Source organism: Mesocricetus auratus, unplaced genomic scaffold (genome assembly GCF_017639785.1).
Source record: "Mesocricetus auratus isolate SY011 unplaced genomic scaffold, BCM_Maur_2.0 Super-Scaffold_100676, whole genome shotgun sequence".
Taxonomy (NCBI): domain Eukaryota; kingdom Metazoa; phylum Chordata; class Mammalia; order Rodentia; family Cricetidae; genus Mesocricetus; species Mesocricetus auratus.
The window spans coordinates 96,563,171-96,585,989 of NW_024429266.1; the positions used below are offsets into that span (position 1 = coordinate 96,563,171).

At 40.1% G+C, this 22,819-nt stretch overlaps 1 protein-coding gene across 3 annotated transcripts in view; it reads left to right on the forward strand.

The window, feature by feature from the left end:
* LOC121132762 (vomeronasal type-2 receptor 116-like) overlaps positions 1–22,819 on the forward strand; it is a 63,003-nt gene that overhangs the window by 18,780 nt on the left and 21,404 nt on the right. For all 3 annotated transcript variants that reach the window (XM_040739070.1, XM_040739067.1, XM_040739069.1), the window contains exons 2-3: positions 10,387–10,663; positions 11,039–11,845. In XM_040739070.1, the coding sequence (XP_040595004.1) occupies positions 10,387–10,663; positions 11,039–11,845 (1,084 nt within the window). The remainder of the gene's footprint in view (positions 1–10,386; positions 10,664–11,038; positions 11,846–22,819) is intronic.

A 22,819-nucleotide genomic window follows, 5' to 3' on the forward strand; every position in this document is an offset into this window, starting at 1 on the left:
TCCTGCTCTTGGGTCCTCATATCAAGCTCACCAGCACTCACTCCACCAGGAACAGCTCTACCCTTTTCCCAGGTGACTTACAAGGCCACATCTCCCAGCTGCTACAGAGGGATGTTGGAGGGATCAGCTTTCCTGTTCTCACGTCCAGAAGCCTGGATCAACTGTGCCCATGAACACAGGATCATCTTTAGTGTGCTGACCAGATGGGGTGTAGAACTTTTACCTGTCTGTGCCGCAGTTGGTGGAGGACAGGGCTAGTTTCACACTCCCATGTCCCTGGAGCAATCTGTTTCACCATGCACAGATGGCAAGGATCACATCTTTCTCTCACATATGCTACACATGGTACTGATGGTGGATACAGTAAGCTAACCTACTGTTATAACATCAGAATCAGTTAAGCTGCATCCCAGACAATAGGGTCAGCTCTAATTGTTGTCCAGATACATTCCAATGGTGATCATTGGGGCCATCTTTCTCATGTGTGGGTGCCAGATCTTCACTGAGGAGTAGGGCCAGCTCTCCTGCTATAGCATCAAGAGAGGGGCAGGGCCTGATATCCTAGGGGGTAGGGAAAGGGGGGATTGTCTCAGTGCAACTCATGTATTTCCACACATGTGTTTACCATGACCCTCTGTGCTAACACTGGTCATGGACATTATCACAGACCCCAGTTGCAGAAGGATTATGATTGCAGATATGCCCTTCACAGAAGCTCAGTCCTGAATAACAGCATGGTCTCAGGTGCAGCACAGGTCACACAGGTAAGTTTGGCCATGGCACTGTCTTGGTCTGTGAACACCAATAAGGTCCCACTTGCCTGACCAGACTCTGTGTACCTTCAGGCTCCATGATGGCAACAGGAGGCATGAACCTGAGCCCAGACCTTGGCTACTTCTAGTCCATGGGCCCAGACATGGCCCTAGGCAGCATCCTAGGACCAGAGGTCTCCTTGGAGCCATGTGGCAGCATAGGCTTCCCAGATCACTATGGCCCCAGTTGCATCATGGGCCTTGTACATTGAGATGATCTCAGGTGGCAGACTATATCCTGGTCATCTGCATAGCCTTGGTAACAGGAACCCTGGACACCAACTCAGATTCTGGTTAATATAGGGCCACATATCCCCACATGTCAATCAGAAGCAGCCTTGCCCTAGAAGAAACAGTGGCCCTGGGTGAGAGCACAGGCCCCTCTGATTAGCATGGCCCTGCAAACTCCATGGCCTTGGGCACTCACCTGGCCACAGGTTGTCACAGAGACTATTGGCATCCATGTGTTCTCCGTGAGCAACATGGACTGGGTTTATCAATATAGACCCCATTTGTGGTAGGACAATAAACCCAGACATGATCCCATGCTACAGCCTAGGCACATTTGTCACCGAACTCATGGGTGACCTCATGGATGGCTAAAGATATTGAACATTTCTTAAGTTATCATCTTCCTATGCCCAGCCCACGCAAAATATTTTTATTCTATTTCTCTCTTCCAATGAGATCCAAGTGTTCCCTTTAGTCCTTTCTTTAATATATAGCCTTTCTGGGTCTGCAGATTGTAGCAGTGTTATTATTTACTTAGTAGATAATATCCTCATATACATGAGTAAAGACAATATTTATCTTTCTGGATCTGTGTTATCTTACTCAGAGTGATTTTTTTTAGTTCCATCCAATGGCCTGTAAATTTCAGGATGTCATTTTTAACATCTGCATGATATTCCATTGTATAAATGTACCACATATTTTCTTCATCAATTTTTCCATTGAGTTACTTGTAGGGTGTTTACACTTTCTGGCAAATAACAGAGCAACAATAATCATTGTTGAGCAAGTGCCCTTGTAGTAGGATGAAGCATCCTTTAGGTATATGTCCAAGAGTGTCATAGCTGGATATTGAATTAGAATGATTCTCATTTTCTCTGATTTCCATAGTAGCTGTATTTGCGTGTACTCCCATCAATAATGGATGAGTGTTTTTCTTATTCTGTGTCCTCACGAGGATGCACTGTCACTGTTGTTACTTATTTCAGACATTCTGACAGGTATTAAATGGAATCTGTGAAGTTTTGATTAGCATTTTCCTAATGGCTAAAGATATTGAACGTTTGTTTAAGAGCTTCTCAGCCATTTGAGATTCCTCTTTTGAGAATTTGGGATTTAGAACTGTACCCTATTTTTAAAATTGAATTATCTGGCTTGATGATGTCTAGTTTTTTGTGTTCTTTTTATATTTTGGAAATCATCCCTTTGTATATTTGCAATTTTTACTGTATTATTTTACTGAATAGGGGTTGTTGAAGACCTTTTCCTATTTTTAGGCCTCTGTTTTATCCTACAGATGGTGTCCTTTGCCTTAGAGAAGCTTTTCAGTTTCATGACGTCTCATGTATTAACTGTCTGTCTTACAGCTTGTGCTATTGGTATACTGTTGAGGAAGTTGTCACCTATCTCCGTGTGCTGAAGGCTCTCTCCATCTTACTTTTGTATCAGGTTCAACGTAAGTGGTTTTATGTTGAGGTCTTTGATCCATGTGGGCTTGATCTTTGTGCAGGGTGATAGACATGAATCTATTTTCATTCTTCTGCACCATGACATACAGTTATGTCGGCACCATTTGGGGACGATGCTTTCTTTTTTCCTTTGCATAATTTTGACTTCTTTGTCAAAAGTCAATAGTCTATAAGTTTTTGATTTTTGTCTGGATATTCAATTTTATCCCATTGATTAAACGCTGTGATTTTATACTAATACCCTGAATATACTTTCTTTTTTATACCCTAGCTTTGTATTAGAGCTTGAAATAGCTTTTTTGTTATTTTTGTTTTTGTGTTTTTTTGGATTTTTCCATATGTTGTTTTCCAGAAGTTTTTTTTATTAACCTCTGTAAAGAACTGTATTGGAATTTGATGGTGATTATATTGTATGTGTAGATGGCTTCTGGTAAGATTGACTTTTTTACTATGCTATTTCTACCAATCCTTGAGCATGGGAGATCTTTTCATCTTCTGACATCTCCTTCAATTTTTTCTTCAAAAACTTGATGATTTTGTCATATAGGACTTTCTGTTGATTGGTTAGAAATCCACCCAGATATTTTTTAATTTAAGGGTGTTGTTTTCCTGATTGATTTCTCTGCCTATAAATCATTCATAGTGAGAGGGCTACTGATGTTTTTGAGTAAATATTATAGCCAGCCAGTCCACTAAAGGTATTTATCAGATGTAAGAATTCCCTGTTAGAGTTTTGGGGCTCACCATATATAATATAATAAACTTGCAAATATTAATTGTTTAACTTCCGTCTTTTATATTTGTATTTGCTTTACCTTCTTTTTTATCATTTTTAATTTTAATTTTAAATAGCTTGTTTTACATGTCAATCCCAGTTCCCCCTCTTTCCCCTCCTCCCGCACTCCCCTTCCCCCCCCAGCCTCCCACCCTATTGCCAAATCCTTCCACATAGGGGATATCTAGAGTCTGTCATATCACTCTGGGTAGGGTCCAGGCATTCCCCTAAGAGTCCAGGCTGAGAGAGCATCCCTCTTTGTATTATGGACACACGATGATTGTTTGTATTCCAGGGATAGACACTGATTCACTGCTCAAGGCCCCATAGGTTGTCCAGGCCTTCTCACTGACACTCACATTTGGGGGGGGTCCAGATCAGTCTCATGTTAGCCTCCCAGCTGTCAGTCTGGGGTCCAAGAGCTCTTCCCTGTTCAGATCAGCTGTCTCTGCTGGTTTTGCCAGCCCATTCTTTGCCAATTTGCTCATCACTCCTCTCTCTCTGCCACTGGGTTCCTTGGGTTCAGTTCAGTGCTTAATTGTGTGTTTGCCTCTGCTTCCATCAGTCACTGGATGAAGGCTCCCAGATGGTTATAGACATCAACTTCATTATCAGGAATGGTCATTCGAGGTGGTCTCTCCACTATTGCTTAGCTTGCCAATTGGTGTTATCCCTTTATATCACTAGAGGTAACACTGGTGCCTGATCTGTCTTCTAACCTATGATTCCCTCTTCTCCCTATTCTACCCCCACCCACTCAACTTCCTGTTCCCCCATGACCTACTCTCTCTTTCTCTTCTCCCCCTCTCTTCTTCCCAGCTCCCACTTCCCCCCACCCCTCCCCATGTTCCCCATCCATTCAGAGGATCTTGTCTCAATCCTCTTCTCTTGGGTACTACGCATATATGCATATCTTTTAGGTTCTTTCCTGTTTCCCAGACTCTCTATCAGTGGAAACGCAGACTGGCACTATTCTGATCCATGACTAGAAACCATATATGAGTGAGTACATACCATGTTTGTCTTTTTGCGACTGGCTTACCTCACTCAGGATGGCTTCCTCCAGTGCCATCCATTTACCTGCGAATTTCAAGATTCCATTTTTTTTTCTGCTGAGTAATACTCCATTGTATAAATGTACCACATTTTCTCCACCCATTCTTCAGTTGAGAGACATCTAGGTTGCTTCCAGGTTCTGGCTATTACAAATACTGCTGCTATGAACATAGTGGAGCAGATGCCCTTGTTGAATGAATTTGCCTCATTTGGATATATGCCCAAGAGTGCAATTGCTGGGTCTTGTGGTAGATTAATTCGCATTTTCCTGAGGAATCTCCACACTGATTTCCAAAGAGGCTGTATGAGTTGGCACTCCCACCAGCAGTGGAGTAGAGTTCCCCTCTCTCCACATCCTCTCCAGCATGAATTGTCTTCGGTGTTTTTGATTTTAGCCATTCTGACAGGAGTGAGATGGTATCTCAGAGTTGTTTTGATTTGCATTTCCCTGATGGCTAAGGATGTTGAACATTTTCTTAAGTGTCTCTTGACCATTTTAGCCTTCTCTGTTGAGAATTCTCTATTTAGCTCTGTACCCCACCTTTTAATTGGATCCTTTGGTGTTTTGGAGACTTGTTTCTTGAGTTCTTTGTAAATTTTGGAGATTAGCCCTCTGTCAGATGTGGGGTTAGTGAATATCTTTTCCCATTCTGTGGCCTGCCTTTTGTCTTGCTGACTGTGTCCTTTGCCTTACAGAAGCTTTTTAGTTTCAGGAGGTCCCATTAGTAATTGTCGATCTCAGTGTCTGCGCCACTGGTGTTATGTTTAGGAAGTAGTCTCCTGTACCAACTCGTTGAAGAGTATCTCCCAATTTCTCTTCTAAAAGTTTCAGTGTGGCTGGATTTATGTTGAGATCTTTGATCCATTTGGACTTATGTTTTGTAAAAGGTGATAAACATGGATCTATCCGCAGTTTTCTGCATACCAGTACCCAGTTATGCCAGCACCATTTGTTGAAGATGCTTTCTTTTTTCCATTGTACAGTTTTAGCTTCTTTGTAAAAAATCAAGTGTTCATAGGTGTGTGGGTTAAAATTAGGGTTTTCAATTCAGCAATTCAGTTCCATTGGTCTAGCTGCCTATTTTTGTGCCAATACCAAGTTGTTTTCAGGACTATAGCTCTATAATAGAGCTTGAAGTCAGGTATGGTGATGCCTCCTGAAGTTCCTTTATTGTATAGGGTTGTTTTGGCTATCCTGGGCCTTCTGTTTTTCCATATAAAGTTGATTAATGTTCTTTCCAGGTCCTTGAAGAATTGTGATGGAATTTTGATAGGGATTGCATTGAATCTGTAGACTGCTTTTGGCAAGATTGCCATTTTTATTATGTTGATCCTACCAATCCAAGAGCATGGGAGATCTTTCCATTTTCTGGTATCCTCTTTGATTTCTTTCTTTTTTTATTTTTATTTTTTGGTTTTTCGAGACAGGGTTTCTCTGTGGCTTTGGAGGCTGTCCTGGAACTCACTCGGTAGACCAGGCTGGTCTCGAACTCACAGTGATCTGCCTGCCTCTGCCTCCCGAGTGCTGCGATTAAAGGCGTGTGCCACCAGTGCCTGGCGATTTCTTTCTTTAAAGACACAAAGTTCTTGATATACAGGTCTTTCACTTCCTTGGTTAACATTATCCCCAGATATTTGATGCTGTTTTTGGCTATTGTAAAGGGTGATGTTTCTCTGATTTCTTTCTCAGTCACTTCATCATCTGTATATAATAGGGCCACTGATTTTTTTGAGTTTACCTTGTATCCTGCCACATTGCTGAAGGTGTTTATCACCTCTAGGAGTTCCCTTGCAGAGTTTTTCGGGTCACTTATGTAAACAATCATATCATCTGCAAATAGTGAAAGTTTGACTTCTTCTTTTCCTATTTGTATCCCCTTTATCTCCTTTTGTTGTCTTATTGCTGTAGCTAGAACTTCAAGTACAATATTGAAGAGATATGGAGAGAGTGGACAGCCTTGTCTTGTTCCTGATTTTAGAGGAATTGCTTTGAGTTTCTCTCCATTTAGTTTGATGTTAGCTGTTGGTTTGCTGTATATTGCTTTTATTATATTCAGGTACATTCCTGTTATCCCTGATCTCTCTAGGACCTTTAGCATGAAGGGGTGCTGGATTTTGTCAAAGGCTTTTTCAGCATCTAGTGAGATGATCATGTGGTTTTTCTTTCGCAGATTGTTTATATGGTGGATTACATTGATAGATTTTCTAATGTTGAACCATCCCTGCATTCCTGGGATGAAGCCTTGATCATGTTGGATGATTTTTCTGATGTGTTCTTGAATCCGGCTTGTGAGTATTTTATTGAGTATTTTTGCATCGATGTTCATGAGGGAAATTGGTCTATAGTTCTCTTTCTTAGTTGTGTCTTTGTGAGGCTTGGGTATCAAGGTAATTGTAGCCTCGTAAAAAGAGTTTGGCAGTGAGCCTCCTGCTTCTATTGTGTGGAATACTTTGAGGAGTATTGGAATTAGCTATTCTTTGAATTTCTGGTAGAATTCTGCACTGAAGCCATCTGGGCCTGGGCTTTTTTTATTTGGGAGACTTTTGATGACTGCTTCTATTTCATTAGGGGATATAGGTCTGTTTAGATTGTTTATCTGCTCTTGATTTAGTTTTGGCAAGTGATATCTATCCAGGATATTGTCCATTTCCTTTATATTTTCAAATGTTGTGGAGTACAGATTTTCAACGTATGCCCTGATGATTCTCTGGATTTCCTCAGAGTCCGTTGTTATGTCCCCTTTTTCATTCCTGATTTTGTTAATCAGCATGCTTTCTCTCTGTCTTTTGGTTAGTTTGGATAGAGGTTTGTCTATTTTGTTGATTTTCTCAAAGAACCAACTCTTTGTTTCATTGATCCTTCTCAGTGTTTTCCTGGTTTCTACTTGATTGCTTTCCTCCCTCAATTTGATTATTTCCTGGTGTCTGCTCCTCCTGGGTGAGTTTGATTCTTTTTGTTCTAGAACATTCAGCTGTGCTATTAATTCTCTAGTATGACTGTTCTCCAGTTTTTTTCATGTGGGCACTTAGTGCTATAAACTTTCTTCTCAGCAGTGCTTTCAAAGTGTCCCATAAGTTTGTGTATGTTGTGTCTTCATTCTCATTGAAATCGAGGAAGTCTTTAATTTCTTTTTTTTATTTGTTCCTTTACCCAGGGATGGTGCAATTGTGCATTGTTCAATCTCCATGAGCTTGTGTGGTTTCTGCGAATTGTGTTATTGTTGAATTCTAATTTTAATGCATAGTGGTCTGATAATATACAGGGGGTTATTCCAATTTTTTGTATCTGTGGAGATTTGCAATGTTTCCTATTATGTGGTCAATTTTAGAGAAGGTTCCATGTGGTGCCGAGAAGAAGGTATATCCCTTTGTATTTGGGTTGAATGTTCTATAGATGTCTGTTAAACCCAGTTGGGTCATAACTTCTATTAGTTCTTTTGTTTCTTTGTTAAGTTTCTGTCTGGAGGTCATGTCTAACGGTGAGAGCGGAGTGTTGAAGTCTCCTACTATTAGTGTGTGAGATTTTATGTGCATTTTGAGCTTTAGTAGTGTTTCTTTCACGAATGTAGGTGCCTTTGTATTTGGGGCATAGATGTTTAAAATTGAGACTTCGTCTTGATGTACTTTTCCTTTGATGAATATGAAGTGTCTTTCTTCATCTCTTTTGATTGATTTTAATTTGAAGTCTAATTTGTTAGATATTAGGATTGCTACACCCGCTTGTTTCTTGGGACCGTTTGATTGGAAGATCTTTTCCCAACCCTTTACTCTGAGGTAACGTCTGTCTTTGATGTTGAGATGTGTTTCTTGTATGCAGCAGAAGGAAGGGTTCTGGCTTCGTATCCATTCTGCTAGTCTGTGTCTTTTTATAGGCAAGTTGAGGCCGTTGACATTGAGGGATATTAATGACCATTGATTGGTGATTCTTGTTTGTGCTTGATTTATTATTGTTAGTGAAGTTATTTTGTGTAGTTTCTCCTCCCTTTTTCCTTTGGTGCTTTGTAGAGTGGGATTATATGTTGCCTGTGTCTTTGTGAATGTAGTTATCTTCCTTGGATCTAGGTTTTCCTTCTAGCACTTTCTTTAGAGCTGGATTCATGGATACATATTGTTTAAATCTGGTTTTGTCATGGAATATTTTGTTTTCTCCATCTATGGTAATTGAGAGCTTTGCTGGATATAGTAGTCTGGGCTGGCATCCTTGTTCCCTTAGCATTTGTAGGACATCTGTCCAGGATCTTCTGGCTTTCATCGTTTCCATTGAGAAGTCAGGTGTAATTCGGATAGGTCTGCCTTTGTATGTTACTTGGCCTTTTTCTTCAGCTGCTCTTAATATTTTCTCTTTACTCTGTAGGTTTGATGTTTTGATTATTATATGGCGAGGTGACTTCTTTTTCTGGTCGAGCCTATTTGGTGTTCTGTAAGATTCTTGTACTTTAATAGGCATATCTTTCTTTAGGTTAGGGAAGTTTTCTTCTATGATTTTGTTGAATATGTTTTCTGTACCTTCAAGTTGAATTTCTTCACCTTCTTCTATACCTATTATTCTCAGGTTTGGCTTCTTCACGGTGTCCCATATTTCCTGGATATTTTGTGTTAAGGATTTGTCGGTTTTGAGATTTTCTTTGGTTGACGACTCTATATCCTCTAATGAGTCTTCAACACCTGAGATTCTCTCTTCTATCTCTTGTATTCTATTGGTGATACTTGCATCTGTAGTTTCTGATCGATTACCCAGCTTTTCTATTTCCAGCATCCCTTCATTCTGTGTTTTCTTTATCGTTTCTATTTCAGCTTTCAATCCTTCAACTGTTTGAGTTGTTTCCTTCATTTTTTTGGTTGTTCTTTCTTGGTGCTCTTTAGATTCTTTGAGAGATTTGTTTATTTCTTGAAATTTTCCCCCATTTCATGGATTTTTTTGTTTGTTTTTTCTTCTATTTCTTTAAGGGATTTCCTCGTTTCTTCTTTGAGGGTCTCCATCTTCATGAAATAATTTTTAAGGTCTGTCTCCTCTCCTTCTTCTATGTAGTGCTTTTCGGGTCTTGCTGGTGTTGGATCCCTGGATTCTGGTGGGGTCATGTTGGTGTTTCTATTGCTGAGTGAGCTCTTATTCTGTCTTCTTCACATCTCTTCTTTCAGTGGGTGCTGGTGGGGTCTTTCTGTCTCCACTGGTCTCCTTCCTTCCTGAAGCTGAACCTGGACTCGGTGGGGTTTGGGGCTTGGAAGAGCTGATGTTTTTCCTGTGTGGGTGGGTCTTTGGATGCCAGTAGAGTCCCCCGGAAGATCAAGGGGATGGGCTTCCGGGCGCGGGGATCCCAGCTGGGGACCCAATATCACCTGAAGCTGGACTCGCTGTGGTTTGGGGCTTGGAAGAGCTGATGTCTTTCCTGTGTGGGCGGGTCTTTGGATGCCAAGAGCAGCCCCCAGAAGATCAAGGGGATGTGTGTCGGGCGGGGGGATCCCAGCCGGTGACCCAATCTCACCTGAAGCTTGACTCCTTGCTTTACCTTCTTTATTTCCTAGTTCTAGCACAACCATGGTTGGAGCAGGCGTCTTCTACTGGGGTTTGTGGGCACTGATTAGGTGTATGATTTTTGATATAATCAATATGGTCAAGAAACTTTGTATACATGGATGAAATTTTTACTTAATCAAACTTTTTCAATGTTAATCCTTCTAAAATTGTCCTTTAACCATTAAAGGATAAATCAGCATCCTGTTTATGAGTCAAGTAATATTTTTTCAGGTTTCTCTTTAATGACAATCCTAAAACAAATATATAGAATACTGAATGTCTATGGCTGTATTCTAGCTCATGGATAACATTCAGGGATCACACAAGCTCTTTGCAGTTTTTCACAAACATAAAAGTCTTATATCAGAATGATCTATTTAGATGACTTTTGAAAATGTTTTCAACTTTAATTATCTTTTCTTCTATGCCCTTACATTGGGAACAATTTAATAGGAAAATATTTGATTCAATTGCTTTGAAAATTTATTATTTGTAACATCACCCATGATGCTCATTTATCTTTTTTAGAATACCAACAAGAAAATATGAGTTTTTCCTGGTATTGTTTTTTGCTACTGATGAGATCAACAGGAACCCTTATATTTTACCCAACATGTCTATCTATTTTTTCTTCTCTTCTGAGTTGTGTTTTGATACATCAAAGGTAATCGAGTTTGTACATTCATCACGCAACAGCTACTTAAGATTTAATTATGAATGTGGACCATCTTTATGTTATACATTACTTATAGGACCATCATGGACTACATCTGTAAAATTGACAACATATACCATGATACCACAGGTGAGACTATGTGGTTAAAGGAGAGATAATATCTTGTCTATGCCAATCCCAAGTTCCTACAGAGAATTAATGTGTGGCATGTGTTTGTGTGTGCTGATCTACATAAAGAATTAAAAAATCACATATTCACATATCACCAACATTTCTTTGTATTACTAGAATAGATGAGTTTGGGAACCATCCCACAATTTTGTTGAACATTCAGACTTGCCAGAAATATTCTAGAATCCAATAGGACAAATACATACCAATTATAGGGTAATCTTATTATCCTTTGTTCGAGTTCTGGAAGATGAGTAACATAACTCATATCTATGAATGAACATCCTGACAATTGTGTTCCTCACATTGCTTCCTCTGTTCTTCATCCTTCAGATTTTCTTTGGACCATTTCATCCTATCCCGAGTGACAATGCCCCATTTCCCCTTGTCTACCAGATAGCACATAATGATGCATGTTTGCCCCATGCCATGGTCTCTTTGATGCTTTATTTTGCATGGAACTGGATAGGGTTGGTTATCTCAGATGATGATCAGGGAATCCAGTTTCTCTCAGACTTGAGAGTAGAGATGCAAAGAAATGGAATCTGTTTAGCTTTTGTGAATATGATCCCAGATGATGTGCAGCTATATATGGCAAGAGCTGTAATATATGACAATCAAATCATGACTTCATCAGCAAAGGTTGCTGTCATTTATGGTGAAATGAACTCTACCCTAGAAGTCAGCTTCAGAAGATGGGCATATTTAGGTGTACAGAGAATCTGGGTCACCACCTCACAATGGGATGTCAGCACAAGCAAGAGAGATTTCTGCTTTGACACCTTCCATGGGACTGTTACCTTTACACACCATCACAGTAAGGTTTCTAAATTTAGGAGTTTCATGCGAACATTGAACACTTCCATGTATCCAGTAGACATTTCCCAGATGAGAACACAATGGAATTATTTTAATTGTTCAGTCTCTAAGAGCAACTATAGCTCAATGAATCATTGTTCATTCAATACTATATTGGAGTGGTTATCACAAGACAAATTTGACATGGTCCTGAGTGAAGAAGGTTACAATTTATACAATGCTGTGTATGCTGTGGCCCACACCTACCATGAACTCATTCTTCAACAAGTAGAGTCTCAACAAATATCTGAACTCAAAGGAATGTTTTATGACTATCATCAGGTAAAGTATCTTATTTTCTACTATGCTTAAGTCTTGATATTTTTAAATGGCCCACAATTGTTCACATGTATTTGTCAGAGAATATTTTCTGAGTTCAAAGATTTCTATTGTTCAAAATCCCTAATATGAATCTTTAACGTGAACAGGCTAAACAAGGTTAGCATTCAGTAGGTAAAAGTATTTTGTCTGAAGATAAGCTATTTTGTCTGAAATGTGTCTCAATATTTTTCCAAATGAGTTCAATATTGGAAATAATAATTGAAAATTTTATTATAAAATCCTCAGTGAAAACTACAAAAGAATTTCTTTCTCAATAAACAAAAAAAACCAAAAATAAATCAAGAACACATAAGCAATTTAAACAAACCTATAATACCTAATGAAATAGAAGCAGCCATCAAAAGTCTCCCAACCAAAAAAAAAAAAAAGCATAAGGCCAGATAACTTCAGTGCAGAATTCTACCAGAAATTCAAAGAAGAGCTAACACAAACACTCCTAAAATATTCCACATAATAGAAGCAGAATGGTCATTGGCAAACTCTTTCTATGAGACTACTATTGCCTTGGTACCCATGCCACACAAAGAAACAACTAAGAAACATAACTACAGACCAATATCCCTCATAAACATTGATGAAAATTACTCAATAAAATACTGGTAAATCGAATCCAAGAACACATCAGAAAAATCATTCACCATGATCAAGTAGGCTTCATCCCTAGGATGCAGAGATGGTTCATCATACAAAATCTATCAATGGAATCCACCATATAAACAGACTGCAAAAGAAAAACCACATAATCATCTCACTAGATGCTGAAAAAGCCTTTGACAAAATCCAACACCCCTTCATGATAAAGATCCTGGAGAGATCAGTGATAACAGGAACATTCCTGAACATAATAAAAACAATATACAGAAAATCAAAAGCCAACTTCAAACTAAATGGTGAGAAACTCGATGCAATTCCTCAAAAATGAGGAACAGTGCAAGGCTGTCCACTCTCTCCATATCTCTTCAATATTGTGCTTGAAGTTCTAGCTAGAACAATAAGACAAGAAAAGGAGATCAAGGAGATACAAATTGGAAAGGAAGAAGTCAAACTTTCACTGTTAGCAGATGATATGGTAGTTTATTAAGTGCCCGAAAAACTCTACCAGGGAGCTCCTACAACTGATAAATACCTTCAGCAAAGTGGCAGAATACAAGATTAACTCAAAAACATCAGTAGTCCTACTATATACAGACAATAAATATACTGAGAAAGAAATCAGAGAAACATCACCCTTTACAATTTCCACAAACAGCATAAAATATCTTGGAGTAATCCTTAAATAAACAAGTGAAAGATGTGTATAGCAAGAACATTGAGTCCTTCTGGAGATCCCCCCCAAGGAGAGCCTCACCCTCCCTGGGGAATGATGTGGAGATTGGTCTGGGGGTGGGAGTTGGGGTGGGGCTGGTGGAGGGAGAAGGGGGGAGCTGGCATTGACATTAGAAGCATGCATGTTTCTAATTTAAATTAAAAAAAGAACATTGAGTCTTTAAAGAAAGGCCAGCATGGGACTGATCCAGACCCCCCCTGAGTGTGAGAGTCAGTGAGGAGGCCTGGGCAACCTATGGGGCCCTGGGCAGTAGATCAGTATTTATCCCTGGCATGCAAATGGACTTAGTGTGTACATAACACCAAGAGGGATGATCTCTCAGCCTGGACTCTTAGGGGAGTGCCTGGCCCCTGCCCTGAGTGAAATGACAGACTCTGGATATCCCCTATGTGGAAGGAAGTGGGGATAGGGTGGGAGGCTGGGGGGATGGTGGGGGGTGTGGGAAAAGGGGAGGGAGAGGGAACTGGGATTGACATGTGAAGCAAGCTATTTAAAATTAAAGTACTAATAAAAAAGAAATTAAAGTAGATACCTGAAAATGGAATTATCTCCCATGTTCTTCATTAGATAGGATCAACAAAGTAAAAATGGCAATCTTGCCAAAAGCAATCTACAGTTTCAATGCAATTCCCTTAAAAAACCTGCACAATTCTTTACAAACCTTGAAAGAACAACAATCAACTATCTATATCTATATCTATATCTATATCTATATCTATATCTATATCTATATAAGATCCAGATTACTAAAACTATCCTGTACAATAAAGGAACTTCCGGAGGCTTCACCATCCCTGACTTCAAGCTCTATTATTGAGATACAGTCCTGAAAACAGTTTGGCATTGGCACAAAAATAGACAGGTAGGACAATGGAATCAAATTGAAAACCCTGATATTAACCCACACACCTAGGAACATCTGATTTTCAACAAAGAAGCTAAAATTATACAATGGAAAAAGGTAGCATCTTCAACAAATGGTATTGGCATAACTGGATAGTGACTTATTGAAGTCTGCAGATAAGTCCATGACTGTTGCCATGAACAAAACTTAAGTCCAAATGGATCAAAGACCTCAACATAAATCAAGTCACCCTGAACCTCTTAGAAGAGAAAGTCAGAAATACCCTTGAATGAATTTGTACAGAAGACTCCTTCCTGACCATGACACCAGTAACACAGACACTGAGATCAACAATTAATAAATTGGACCTTATGTAAGGCAAAGGACACAGGAAGACAAAATGGCAGCTTACAGAAAGGGAAAAGATATTAACCAACCTAACCAACGCCACATCTGACAAAGGGTTGATCTCCTAAATTTACAAAGAACACAAGAAGCTAGTCTCCAAAATATCAAATAATCCAATTCAAAAGTGGGGTACAGAACTTAATAGAGAATTCTCAATTGAGGAGTCTAAAATGGCTGACAGACACGTAAGAAAGTGTTCAACATTCTTTTTTTTAATTTTTTTTATTTTAAGTAGCTTGTTTTACATGTCAATCCCAGTTCCCTCTCCCTCCCCTCCTCCCGCACTTCCCTTTCCCCCCACCTTCCCACCCTATTGCCAAATCCTTCCACATAGGGGATATCAGAGTCTGTCATTTTACTCTGGGTAGGGTCCAGGCACTCCCCTAAGAGTCCAGGCTGAGAGAGCATCCCTCTTTGTGCTATAGGCACACGAAGACTGTTTGTATATCAGGGATAGACACTGATCCACAGCTCAGGGCCCCATAGGTTGCCCAGGCCTTCTCGCTGACACTCACATTTGGGGGGTCCAGATCAGTCCCATGCTGGCCTCCCCACTGTCAGTCTGGGATCCAAGAGCTCTCCCCTGTTCAGATCAGCTGTCTCTGCTGGTTTTGCCAGCCCATTCTTTGCCAATTTGCTCATCACGCCTCTCTCTCTGTCACTGGGTTCCTTGGGTTCAGTTCAGTGATTAATTGTGTGTTTGCCTCTGCTTCCATCAGTCACAGGATGAAGGCTCCCGGATGGTTATAGCCATCAAGTTCATTATCAGGAATGGGCATTTGAGGTGGTCTCTCCACTATTGCTTAGCTTGCCAATTGGTGTTATCCCTTTAGATCACTCGAGGTCGCTCTGGTGCCTGATCTGTATTCGATCCTATGATTCCCTCTTCCCCCTATTCTACCCCCACCCCCTCAACTTCCTGTTCCCCCATGACCAACTCTCTTCCTCTTCACCCCCTCTCTTCTTCCCAGGTCCCACTCCCCCCTACCCCTCGCCGTGTTCCCCATCCATTCAGGGGATCTTGTCTCCATCCTCTTCTCTTGGGTACTATGCATATATGCATATCTTTTAGGTACTTCCCTGTTTCCCAGACTCTCTATCGGTGAAGTGCAAACTGGCACTATCCTGATCCATGTCTAAAATCCATATATGAGTGAGTACATACCATGTTTGTCTTTTTGCGACTGGGTTACCTCACTCAGGATGGTTTCTTCCAGTGTTATCCATTTTCCTGCGAATTTCAAGATTCCATTATTTTTTTCTGCTGAGTAATACTCCATTGTGTAAATTTTCCACATTTTCTCTATCCACTCTTCAGTTGAGGGGCATCTAGGTTGCTTCCAGGCTCTGGCTATTACAAATAATGCTGCTATGAACATAGTGGAGCAGATGCCCTTGTTGTATGAACTTGCCTCATTTGGATATATGCCTAAGAGTGGAATTGCTGGGTCTTGTGGTAGATTAATTCCCATTTTCCTGAGGAATCTCCATACTGATTTCCAAAGAGGCTGTATGAGTCGGCACTCCCACCAGCAGTGGAGGAGTGTTCCTCTCTCTCCACATCCTCCCCAGCATAAATTGTCTTCGGTGTTTTTGATTTTAGCCATTCTGACAGGAGTAAGATGGTATCTCAGAGTTGTTTTGATTTGCATTTCCCTGATGGCTAAGGATGTTGAGCACTTTCTTAAGTGTCTCTTGGCCATTTTAGCCTCCTCTACTGAGAATTCTCTATTTAGCTCTGTACCCCACCTTTTAATTGGGTCCTTTGGTGTTTTGGAGACTTGTTTCTTGAGTTCTTTGTAAATTTTGGAGATTAGCCCTCTGTCAGATGTGGGGTTAGTGAATATCTTTTCCCTTTCTGTGGCCTGCCTTTTTGTCTTTTTGACTGTGTCCTTTGCCTTACAGAAGCTTTTTTAGTTTCAGGAGGTCCCATTTGTTAATTGTCGATCTCAGTGCCTGTGCCACTGGTGTTATGTTTGGGAAGTGGTCTCCCGTACCAACTGGTTGAAGAGTATCTCCCACTTTCTCTTCTAAAAGTTTCAGTGTGGCTGGATTTATGTTGAGATATTTGATCCATTTGGACTTAAGTTTTGTACAAGGCGATAAACATGGATCTATCTGCAGTCTTCTGCATACCAGTACCCAGTTATGCCAGCACCATTTTTTGAAGATGCTTTCTTTTTTCCATTGTACAGTTTTAGCTTCTTTGTCAAAAATCAAGTGTTCATAGGTGTGTGGGTTAAAATTAGGGTTTTCGATTTGGTTCCATTGGTCTAGCTGCCTATTTTTGTGCCAATACCAAGCTGTTTTCAGGACTATAGCTCTATAATAGAGCTTGAAGTGAGGTATGGTGATGCCTCCTGAAGTTCCTTTATTGTATAGGGATGTTTTGGCTATCCTGGGCCTTTTGTTTTTCCATATAAAGTTGGTTAATGTTCTTTCCAGGTCCTTGAAGAATTGTGATGGAATTTTGATAGGGATTGCATTGAATCTGTAGACTGCTTTTGGCAAGATTGCCATTTTTATTATGTTGATCCTACCAATCCAAGAGCATGGGAGATCTTTCCATTTTCTGGTATCTTCTTTGATTTCTTTCTTTAAAGACACAAAGTTCTTGATATACAGGTCTTTAATTTCCTTGGTTAACATTATCCCCAGATATTTGATGCTGTTTTTGGCTATTGTAAAGGGTGATGTTTCTCTGATTTCTTTCTCAGTCACTTCATCATCTGTATATAATAGGGCCACTGATTTTTTTGAGTTTACCTTGTATCCTGCCACATTGCTGAAGGTGTTTTTCAGCTCTAGGAGTAACCTTGCGGAGTTTTTTGGGTCACTTATGTAAACTATCATATCATCTGCAAATAGTGAAAGTTTGACTTCTTCTTTTCCTATTTGTATCCCCTTTATCTCCTTTTGTTGTCTTATTGCTGTAGCTAGAACTTCAAGTACAATATTGAAGAGATATGGAGAGAGTGGACAGCCTTGTCTTGTTCCTGATTTTAGAGGAATTGCTTTGAGTTTCTCTCCATTTAGCTTGATGTTAGCTATTGGTTTACTGTATATTGCTTTTATTATATTCAGGTAGGTTCCTGTTATCCCTGATCTCTCTAGGACCTTTATCATGAAGGGGTGCTGGATTTTTGTCAAAGGCTTTTTCAGCATCTAGTGAGATGATCATGTGGTTTTTCTTTCACAGATTGTTAATATGGTGGATTACATTGATAGATTTTCTAATGTTGAACCATCCCTGCATTCCTGGGATGAAGCCTACTTGATCATGTTGGATGATTTTTCTGATGTGTTCTTGAATCCGGTTTGCGAGTATTTTATTGAGTATTTTCGCATCAGTGTTCATGATGGAAATTTTTCTATAGTTCTCTTTCTTAGTTGTGTCTTTGTGAGGCTTGGGTATCAAGGTAATTGTAGCGTCATAGAAAGAGATTGGCAGTGAGCCTCCTGCTTCTATTGTGTGGAATACTTTGAGGAGTATTGGAATTAGCTCTTCTTTGAATTTCTGGTAGAATTCTGCACTGAAGCCATCTGGGCCTGGGCTTTTTTTATTTGGGAGACTTTTGATGACTGCTTCTATTTCATTAGGGGTTATAGGTCTGTTTAGATTGTTTATCTGTTCTTGATTTAGTTTTGGCAAGTGATATCTATCCAGGAAATTGTCCATTTCCTTTACATTTTCAAATGTTGTGGAGTACAGATTTTCAAAGTATGCCCTGATGATTCTCTGGATTTCCTCTGAGTCTGTTGTTATGTCCCCTTTTTCATCCCTGATTTTGTTAATTAGCATGTTCTCCCTCTGTCTTTTGGTTAGTTTGGACAGAGATTTGTCTATTTTGTTGATTTTCTGAAAGAACCAACTCTTTGTTTCATTGATTCTTCTCAGTGTTTGTCTGGTTTCTACTTGATTGATTTCAGCCCTCAATTTGATTACTTCCTGGCGTCTGCTCCTCCTGCGGGAGTTTGCTTCTTTTTGTTCTAGAACATTCAGCTGTGCTATTAATTCTCTAGTATGACTGTTCTCCAGTTTTTTCATGTGGGCACTTAGTGCTATAAACTTTCCTCTCAGCACTGCTTTCAAAGTGTCCCATAAGTTTGTGTATGTTGTGTCTTCATTCTCATTGAAATCAAGGAAGTCTTTAATTTCTTTTTTTATTTGTTCCTTTACCCAGGGATGGTGTAATTGTGCATTGTTCAATCTCCATGAGTTTGTAGGGTTTCTGCGGTTTGTGTTACTGTTGAATTCTAATGTTAATGCATGGTGGTCTGATAAGATGCAGGGGGTTATTCCAATTTTTTGTATCTGTGGAGATTTGCTATGTTTCCTATTATGTGGTCAATTTTAGAGAAGGTTCCATGTGGTGCCGAGAAGAAGGTATATCCCTTTGTATTTGGGTTGAATGTTCTATAGATGTCTGTTAAACCCAGTTGGGTCATAACTTCTATTAGTTCTTTTGTTTCTTTGTTAAGTTTCTGTCTGGAGGTCCTGTCTAGCAGTGAGAGCAGAGTGTTGAAGTCTCCTACTATTAGTGTGTGAGATTTTATGTGCATTTTGACCTTTAGTAATGTTTCTTTCACGAATGTAGGTGCCTTTGTATTTGGGGCATAGATGTTTAAAATTGAGACTTCGTCTTGATGTATTTTTCCTTTGATGAATATGAAGTGGCCTTCTTCATCTCTTTTGATCGATTTTATTTGAAGTCTAATTTGTTAGATATTAGGATTGCTACACCCACATGTTTCTTGGGACCGTTTGATTGGAAGATCTTTTCCCAACCGTTTACTCTGAGATAACTTCTGCCTTTGATGTTGAGATGTGTTTCTTGTATGCAGCAGAAGGAAGGGTTCTGTCTTCGTATCCATTCTGCTAGTCTGTGTCTTTTTATAGGCAAGTTGAGGCCGTTGACATTGAGGGATATTAATGACCATTGATTGGTGTTCCTTGCTTGTGCTTGATTTATTGTTAGTGAAGTTATTTTGTGTAGTTTCTCCTCCCTTTTTCTTTTGGTGTTTTGTAAAGTGTCATTATATATTGCCTGTGGCTTTGTGAATGTAGTTATCTTCCTTGGCTCTAGGTTTTCCTTCTAGCATTTTCTGTAGAGCTGGATTCATGGATACATATTGTTTAAATCTGGCTTTGTCATGGAATATTTTGTTTTCTCCATCTATGGTAATTGAGAGCTTTGCTGGATATAGTAGTCTGGGCTGGCATCCTTGTTCCCTTAGCATTTGTAGGACATCTGCCGATGATCTTCTGGCTTTCATCGTTTCCATTGAGAAGTCAGGTGTAATTCGGATAGGTCTGCCTTTGTATGTTACTTGGCCTTTTTCTTCAGCTGCTCTTAATATTTTCTCTTTACTCTGTAGGTTTGATGTTTTGATTATTATATGGCGAGGTGACTTCTTTTTCTGGTCGAGCCTATTTGGTGTTCTGTAAGATTCTTGTACTTTAATAGGCATATCTTTCTTTAGGTTAGGGAAGTTTTCTTCTATGATTTTGTTGAATATGTTTTCTGTACCTTTAAGTTGAAGTTCTTCACCTTCTTCTATACCTATTATTCTCAGGTTTGGCTTCTTCACGGTGTCCCATATTTCCTGGATATTTTGTGTTAAGGATTTGTTGGTTTTGAGATTTTCTTTGGTTGACGACTCTATATCCTCTAATGAGTCTTCAACACCTGAGATTCTCTCTTCTATCTCTTGTATTCTATTGGTGATACTTGCATCTGTAGTTCCAGACCATTTACCGAGCTTTTCTATTTCCAGCATCCCTTCATTCTGTGTTTTCTTTATCGTTTCTATTTCAGCTTTCAATCCTTCAACTGTTTGAGTTGTTTCCTTCATTTTTTTGGTTGTTCTTTCTTGGTGCTCTTTAGATTCTTTGAGAGATTTGTTTATTTCTTGAATTTTTTCCCCCATTTCATGGATTTTTTTGTTTGTTTTTTCTTCTATTTCTTTAAGGGATTTCCTTGTTTCTTCTTTGAGGGTCTCCATCTTCATGAACTAATTTTTAAGGTCTGTCTCCTCTACTTCGTCTATGTAGTGCTTTTCGGGTCTTGCTGGTGTTGGATCCCTGGATTCTGGTGGGGTCATGTTGGTGTTTCTATTGCTGATAATCTCTTATTCTGTTTTCTTCCCATCTCTTCTTTCAGTGGGTGCTGGTGGGGTCTTTCCATCTCCACTGGTCTCCTTCCTTCCTGCAGCTGAAGCTGGGGATGCTGACACGGAGTTTGGGTCCTGGTAGGGCTCATGTCTTTCCTGAAGCTGGTCTCACTGAGGTTGGGGTCTTGGAATTGTTGACTTCTTTGCTGTGTGGGCAGGTCTCCTGAAGCTGTACTCACTGGGGTGGGGTCTTGGAAGGGCTGATGTCTTTCCTGAAGCTGGACTCACTGGGGTTGGGGTCTTGGAAGGGCTGATGTGTTTCCTGAAGCTGGACTGGCTGGGGTTGGGGTCTTGGAGGGGCTGATGTCTTTCCTGAAGCTGGACTCACTGGGGTTGGGGTCTTGGAGGGGCTGATGTCTTTCCTGTGTGGGCGGGTCTTCTGGATGCCGGGCGGCCCCAAAGATTGTTCAACATTCTTAGCCATCAGAGAAATGCAAATCAAAACTAATATGAGAAAGTGTCAGAATTGCTAAAATAAAAAACACCAATGACATTTTTATGCTGGAGAGTATGTGGGGGAAAGTGAACACTTCTCTACTGCTGGTAGGAGTGACAACTTGTACAGTCAGTTTGGAAATCAGTATGAAGTTTCCTCAGAAAAATGGGAATCAGTCTGCCACAAGATCCAGCAATTCAACTCTTAGGCATCTACCCAAAATATGCACATTCTTACAATAAGGACACCTGTTCAGCTATGTTCATAACAGCATTATTTGCAATAGCCAGAACTTGGAAGCAACCTAAATGTCCCTCAACTGAAGAATGGATAGAGAAAATGTGGTACATTTAAACAAAGGGGTTCTACTCAGCAGTAAAAAAAACAAAACAAAACATTGAAATCTTGAAATTTGCAGGCAAGTGGATGGAACCAGAAGAAACCATCCTGAGTGATTTAACCCAGTCCAAAAATGTCAAACATTGTATTTACTCACTCATGTACGGATTTTAGACATAAAATCCTTAGAACAAAGGATTACCAGCCTAAATCCACAAGGCCAGAGAAACTAGGAAGCAAGAAGGACTCTAAGAGGGACATACACAGTCCCCTGAAGAAGGGGAGGGGGACAAGATCTCCTGAGGAAATTGGGAGCATGGGGGGAGTGGAGAGGGGGATAAGAGTAGGGGAGAGTAGGACATGATGGAGAAGGAAGGTTGAGTTGGGGGAAGAAGAGAAGAGATCAAGATAATTGATACCATAATAGAGGGGGCCATTATAGGCTTCAAGACTGGTCCAGCACTAGGGAAATGTCTAGAATTCTACAAGGATGACACCACCTAACAATCTAAAAAATAGTGGAGAGACTACCTTATACACCCCTTTCTGATAATGACATTGATGAGTACCTTATATGCCATCCTAAAGCCTTCATCCTGTGTCTGATGGAAGCAGAGGCAGACACCCGCAGCTAAACACTGAACTGAACTGGAATCCATTTGCAGAGAGGGAGGAGTGATGAGCAGTGTGTGTGGGGGCTGTCAAGCACATTCTGGTTAAACCCACAGAAGCAGCTTACCCGAACAAGGGGGATCTCATGTATTCCTGGACAGATAGCTGGGAAAACAGCATAAAACTTATCCAGACCCCCTTAATGTAGGTGTCATTGTGGAGGCCTCAGAAATCTATGGGGTCCCTGGCAGGTAGTAGAGCAGTATTTATCCCTAGCATATGAATGAACTTTGGGAGCCCATTCCACATAGAGGGATACTCTCAGCCTAGGTGTACTGGGGAGGGCCTAGGCCCTGCTCCAAAGGGTATCACAGACTTTGAAGATCCCCCATGGAAGGCCACACACTCCTTGGGGAGCAGAAAGGGAATGCGATAGGGAGTTAGTGGGCAGCAGGGGAGGAGGGGAGGGAGAGGGAACTGGGATTGACATGCAAAACAATCATGTTTCTAATTTAAATAAAAATAGAAACAATAAATGTTGATCAATGTCAAATTTTCTTATTTCATGTATCAATTACTTCTGCAAAGAGTTAAAGGATTCATGTTTTTATTAATTTCATATATGTAGACTGCATTTACATGATACACACTTTTCTTCCTTTCAACGACTTTCAGTCATTTTAATACTTCTCAAGTTTATGACTTTTCTTTTTTTCTAAAATGATTTTCACTACACACACACACACACACACACACACACGCACACACAGACAC